Source organism: Nothobranchius furzeri, chromosome 16 (assembly GCF_043380555.1).
Source record: "Nothobranchius furzeri strain GRZ-AD chromosome 16, NfurGRZ-RIMD1, whole genome shotgun sequence".
In the NCBI taxonomy this organism is placed as follows: Eukaryota; Metazoa; Chordata; class Actinopteri; order Cyprinodontiformes; family Nothobranchiidae; genus Nothobranchius; species Nothobranchius furzeri.
The window spans coordinates 30,418,484-30,423,790 of NC_091756.1; the positions used below are offsets into that span (position 1 = coordinate 30,418,484).

The window sequence follows — 5,307 nt, forward strand, 5'->3', positions numbered from 1 at the left end:
TTAGCTTTCACTGACAATTTTTATTATTTGTAATTAATTTCTCCAAAGTTGACCGAAGAGACCACCTTCAGCATAATCAGTATAAAAGGCCCCAGTAACAAGCGACAAAAACTTGTTTCAGTCTGAAAAAATAACCGATCTTTAAAAATCTGCAAGGATCACATCATTATTTTTCTCTCTCGGGTTACGGGCACTTGGGCTTACATTCAGGTGGAGAAAAGCACGGACATCTGAAGCGAACCTTGTAGTCCAAGCACGGACCGGGATTCTGATCCTCATTGCGACAAATGAAGCCCACTTTGGTGTTGTAGCTGAAAAGATAAGTTAGAGCAAGAAAATGAAAGCAAGTTTTATTATGATGCACTGAATGTTTAAAAAATATATCTTGTTTAAAGGTGTGGGTCACTGGAAAAACATTATTTATTATTTCTGATTAGAATCTGTTACTCTGAGTTTTTCTTGCTGGCCGAACATGAGGATAGTCTCCTACACCTATCTTCTGCATTCGCTTCTGTTCAAGAACATTTATTTAGATTAATGTTTAAAGGTGACTTACGCATAGAATTGCTGCCCCGTGCTTGTGGCTGGGATGTTCCCATCAACAGTGACAGCCTGAATAGCATAAGGTCTGGGACAAATTTCTCCTGGATTTTCCCTCCTCAGGTCAGGAAGATCTTCCCAGTCCCCCATACCAGTGGGATCACTCCGATCATACCAACTGGTCCAGCAGAATAAAGGCTGTACTGGAACTGTTAGAGACACAAAGACATGTCAACACAGGGACGACACTACACATCGTTACAAAATGTAAGTAAATGTATAAATGTCCTTTACTTGGTTTCACAGCTGAAATTAGGAGCAGATTAACACCAGTTAGTGGTTTTGTGTGGTGGGAAACACTTTTAAAACTGAAAATTGTCTGAAAATGAACTCACCAAGCAGCAAAAATGCAACAACAATAAGACTCATCTGTAAACCAAAGTTTAGTTGTTAAAACGGTTCAAATGATCAGGTTGAGATGTGTAAACTTCTGAATTTTCTAGAATTTTTTCGTTTGACCAAAGAAAATAAATGAGAATTTTCACCAGTTTGATCATGATTGCAGAAGTCAGATGTCCGTTCTCACGACTGCAAAACAAAGCAGTGAAACCCTGAAAGACTTTCCCTCCACAATTACTACATCTTTCAATGTGAGTTCTATTAAAACTGATTCAATTCTCCTTTTCTTTGGAAGAAAAATGGTTTAGAGTTTTGTTTTCTTACCAGGAGGACCTCTCCGTTGCACTCGCTAGCTGTGTCTACCTCACCCTTTTAATGGTGGTGCATCACTCCTTGAGTCGCACATTCTTTCACACAAAAAGCTGGACTCTAATGGAGGTTCTCAGAGTGTTTTGCTGCATTTTCACAGATAAAAATGTGAGAAGACCAGTTCAGAGCAGGCTTTTAGAGAAGCACTGGTCAGACCTTAGTGGCTGTCTCAGCAAGCTTGCTGGGCTTTTGTTAACATCAGTGAGATCATTTTATCAAACTCACAAGTTCATAGATGCATATGTGTCAAAACTTAAGTCCTGGAAAGGTTTCCCAAACATTCCCTTTTTGCAAATACATTTCTGTTTTGTATGCCTTTTTCTTTGCTTCTTCAACAATATGTAGATAAACAGAACAATGGTGGACCAGGAATTTTGTGTTGACAAAGTTTTTGAGGTCCAGGATTGTGTGATGCTGTCCTGTGTTTCTGGTCATTTTGCATTTTATCTGTGAAAATGCAACAAAACAAGTTTTATCGTTACTATCATGAAAAATTCTAGTTTGTGCTTCAGGGTGTAACACGAAAAAACAAGAGGTCAGCTGCTGAGTCTTTCACATGTTAAACAACAAAAGGGTGTATAATCTTTTATAAAATGAATAAATAACACTATCAGAAGAGTAAAAACATTTAAAAAATGCTTTTAAGATATGATTTTTGATTTTGCAACTATTACAATATTCTGACACTTGATTATTGCAATATTTTCTAAAATAGACTTCTTAAATCGTTGAGCTTCACTGATACAATCAATAATTAAGTCTGTATGTGTTTACATATACATTTTATCTTAAAGTGATACGTCATTGAAACCCCAAACTGAGTTTTCTCTATCCTACCCTATCTCCTGCATCAGCTGCTGATAGAAAATAGACAGTGAAACTCTAGGATTAGAAACTCCTGAAGATCTACGTCACACTGTGAAGTAACACTCACCCACACTGAAAACATCTTTGTATCTGCAAGAAAGCGTGGCTTTCGGAGGAATGTTTTGGTAAAGCGGTCCAGACACGGCACATTCTGATTTGCCAGAATACGCCAGAAATTATAAATAATGAGTTTAATAAAACAGGATTTACTTCCCGATTAATTCAATTTCGAGCTGAACCCCGATTCAGCCAAATCGGGAAAGAAGCCTCTTTTGAAACAAACTCCTTTGACCTTAAGTCAAAACCTTTCTGAGACGCTGCAAGTGATCACAGACACAACAGCTCTTTTCAGAGCTGCTTCAACTCTCAGACATCCACCCTGGACACCTAACCTGCAGACCCCAGGTTGCATCTCATGGCTGGGGAAGCTGAACTCAGAGGAAGCTACTAATCTCTGATTATTGTGGTTTTGACATCCGGTAACCTCCTGCATACCGGTGTCTGATGAGGTTTTTTTTATTATCAATAACTAACTCTCTATATTTATAACAACAAATTCTTTTACACCCAGATTTCACAATTTCTCTCAGATCCAAAGAACGGTTGCTACAACATCTAGCTTCCATCACAACACCTCACATCCACCACACCACATCTCATTATGCATATCTTGTCATGTATCATTAGTTTAGGAAAAATAATCAAATGCATTTAATAAACTATATACTGACTCTGTCTGAATTAATATGAAGTGTGTTTATGGTCCCCGAATAAGCAAAGAACCCTAGAATCTTCTGATTAAACATTCAAAGATCAATCAGATTGATATTTCATATTTGTATGGAATATCACATCTTATTGGTCATAATTAATATGTATTAGTTGCTACAGGAGCCTCTGCCTCCTACTGTTTCACTGAGACTGCTCTTCACAGCAGTCTCCTCGTGCTGCCGTGGCTGGAGCAGTGGTTCCGAGCTGCAGTCAGAGGAGATGTTTACTCCTCTGCATCCAGGCTGATAATTAATTGTACATGCGGGAAGCCACAGTTGGCTGATTCTACCAGCTATTAAGAGGCTTCCTCTATAGGTAGGCGTGAAACTTCAGTCGACCAAGTGGGTGGGTGTGATGGATCTGCTTTGCACGAAGTGGACCGCTGGACAGTAGGTCAGCTGAGCACGAGAAATGCACAGATTACCTAGCCTGGCCTGCCAGTCTCGTCCTGTTTAAATCTACACAGAGAACTAGTCTGGTTACTCACAGAGAGGCACATGAGGGGCAGGACTAGCCAGCTCAAAAATAACAAATCAGGTCAAAGGTGGCAAAGCCGACTGTACCGCGCGACGCTGTTGTTATTAAGCTGTGGTCAGAAATGGGGTCTGACGACAGCGCAAACATCTTTATTTAGAAGAAAGGCTTTTAGCGCTTCTTCTTGTTGTGGCTTTAAAGACATGTCCAGGCAGGGTTTCCCCCAGCCCTCTATGAGTCTGGCGGACCGCCATGTTGTGCTTGGTCACCCACCAGGCTAAGCATGGTTTACCCCCACCCCTCAGCCCTACCATCCCCGGAACCCTGATCACGCACAGCAGAGAAACGAACCGCAGGCCTCCCCTCTGCTGATGAGAAATGGTAGCTGGGCGACCTCTAAAAAGTAAATAAAACACAGTTTCACTCTCTTACTGAACTTCAAAGTGTAGAAAACCACAACAATTTGTATGTTTATGCACCTGGCTGGAGCTCAGGTACCATTAAACACTTAAATGTTTGATTACCTGGTCAATTCAATTCTGTGACAACAAAGGAACAGGATAAGGACACAACTCATTGGAAGGAATGAGTCCTGCTAGGATGGATTTCAAAAAGTAGGCATGCCTTGCTACCAACCAGGATCAGGATCAAAGGCCCTGCTGCTGGGAGTTCGATTCTTTGGCTTAAACATGATGCCATCACCAGAATTTACAACGTACTGTAAGTTTTTATATGTTTGAGCAGAGCTGAAGTTGTTTAACAGATCTATGAAGAAAAAAAAGATTTTTATAGCTATTTTTACCAGTGGATGTTTTTGTCCTCTAAAGACTCAAGTGAATAGTAAGTTAAAGTGAAGCCTGAGGGTTAAATCACTTTAAGAGGTTCAGAATAATCACTGAAAAATGCACAGAGATATCGGTTTGATTCTGTGACATAACTTTCCTTTTCCATTACGGCCCCAGAAAACTTCATGGTGGGGCCAGATGAAAATGAGACTTTGTCACCACACACAAATATATTTATTTATGTACATACAGTACTGTCCAAAAGATTTAGGCAGGTGATTTAAAAGCAAAGTGAGTGAGCCCAGACATCCAGCCATCAAACTGTCTTCAGAGTGAAGAATAAATGGCCTGTATTTGATATAAAGTTTTATTTTTCAATGTGCTGTCAGATAAAGATTTAAAGACCTTAAAGTACATGGGCTACTCCACAGCTTTGGCTCCTCTGGTTGCTGGGGTTATTATGGGGTTGACCAAGCTACATCATCAGGGAACAACTGAACTTTTCAAAGACTTGAGTGCAAGATTCCAGGTTTTCCTGACATCTGCTGTCATGTAATAGTATCTACAAGTAGAATAAAAAAACATCTTCGTCCATGACAATCTTTAGTCATTTTAAACAAGACATTACCAAAACCTTAAACTGAGGCATATTATAAGTAAAAAACAAAACAAAACAAACAAACAAAAAAAAAAAAAACATAAAAGCAAAATAATATGTAAAATATGTAAAAAACAAACACATACATTTGTAAAACGTTTTATTTTACGAGTGATCAATCAGAACTTTTGATATAAATGTACTGTTTATAAACATCAAATGGAAAAAGTGTGTTGATAATATGATCATCCAAACTCAAGAAGAAATTGGCCTTCATTAAATTTTCACTGATCTAAAGGTTTCACAAACCACTGCACGCTAAAAACTGATATTGATGCAGAACATTCTAGTCCAGGTATGAAGAGTTTAAGTAATTTATTTGTTAAATTTGAGCAGAAATGCTCAAAAAGTGAAAAAATAAAAAAAGGAATTGTCCTTTCCAAGCTATGTGATGCATATTTCTGCGCTCTCTGGTGGTTTGGAGGCGCATTGCATTCATCACCG

The 5,307-nt window shown here is 38.9% G+C and overlaps 1 protein-coding gene across 2 annotated transcripts; it reads right to left on the reverse strand.

Annotated features, from left to right (window-relative positions):
- LOC107387604 (cartilage intermediate layer protein 2-like) lies at positions 1 to 1,385 on the reverse strand. Of its 2 annotated transcripts, XM_054749088.2 has the most exons (6): positions 1,264 to 1,385; positions 1,086 to 1,128; positions 936 to 969; positions 835 to 846; positions 557 to 749; positions 1 to 311 (listed from the first exon to the last, which is right to left on the reverse strand). In XM_054749088.2, the coding sequence occupies exons 2-6, from the start codon at positions 1,095 to 1,097 to the stop codon at positions 185 to 187; spliced, it is 378 nt and encodes a 125-aa protein (XP_054605063.1). In that variant the 5' UTR covers positions 1,098 to 1,128; positions 1,264 to 1,385; the 3' UTR covers positions 1 to 184. The 2 variants fall into 2 exon arrangements, with proteins under 2 accessions (XP_054605063.1, XP_054605064.1); XM_054749089.2 differs by lacking the exon at positions 835 to 846 and having other exon boundaries at positions 1,264 to 1,384.
- Positions 1,386 to 5,307: the final 3,922 nt, after the last annotated feature.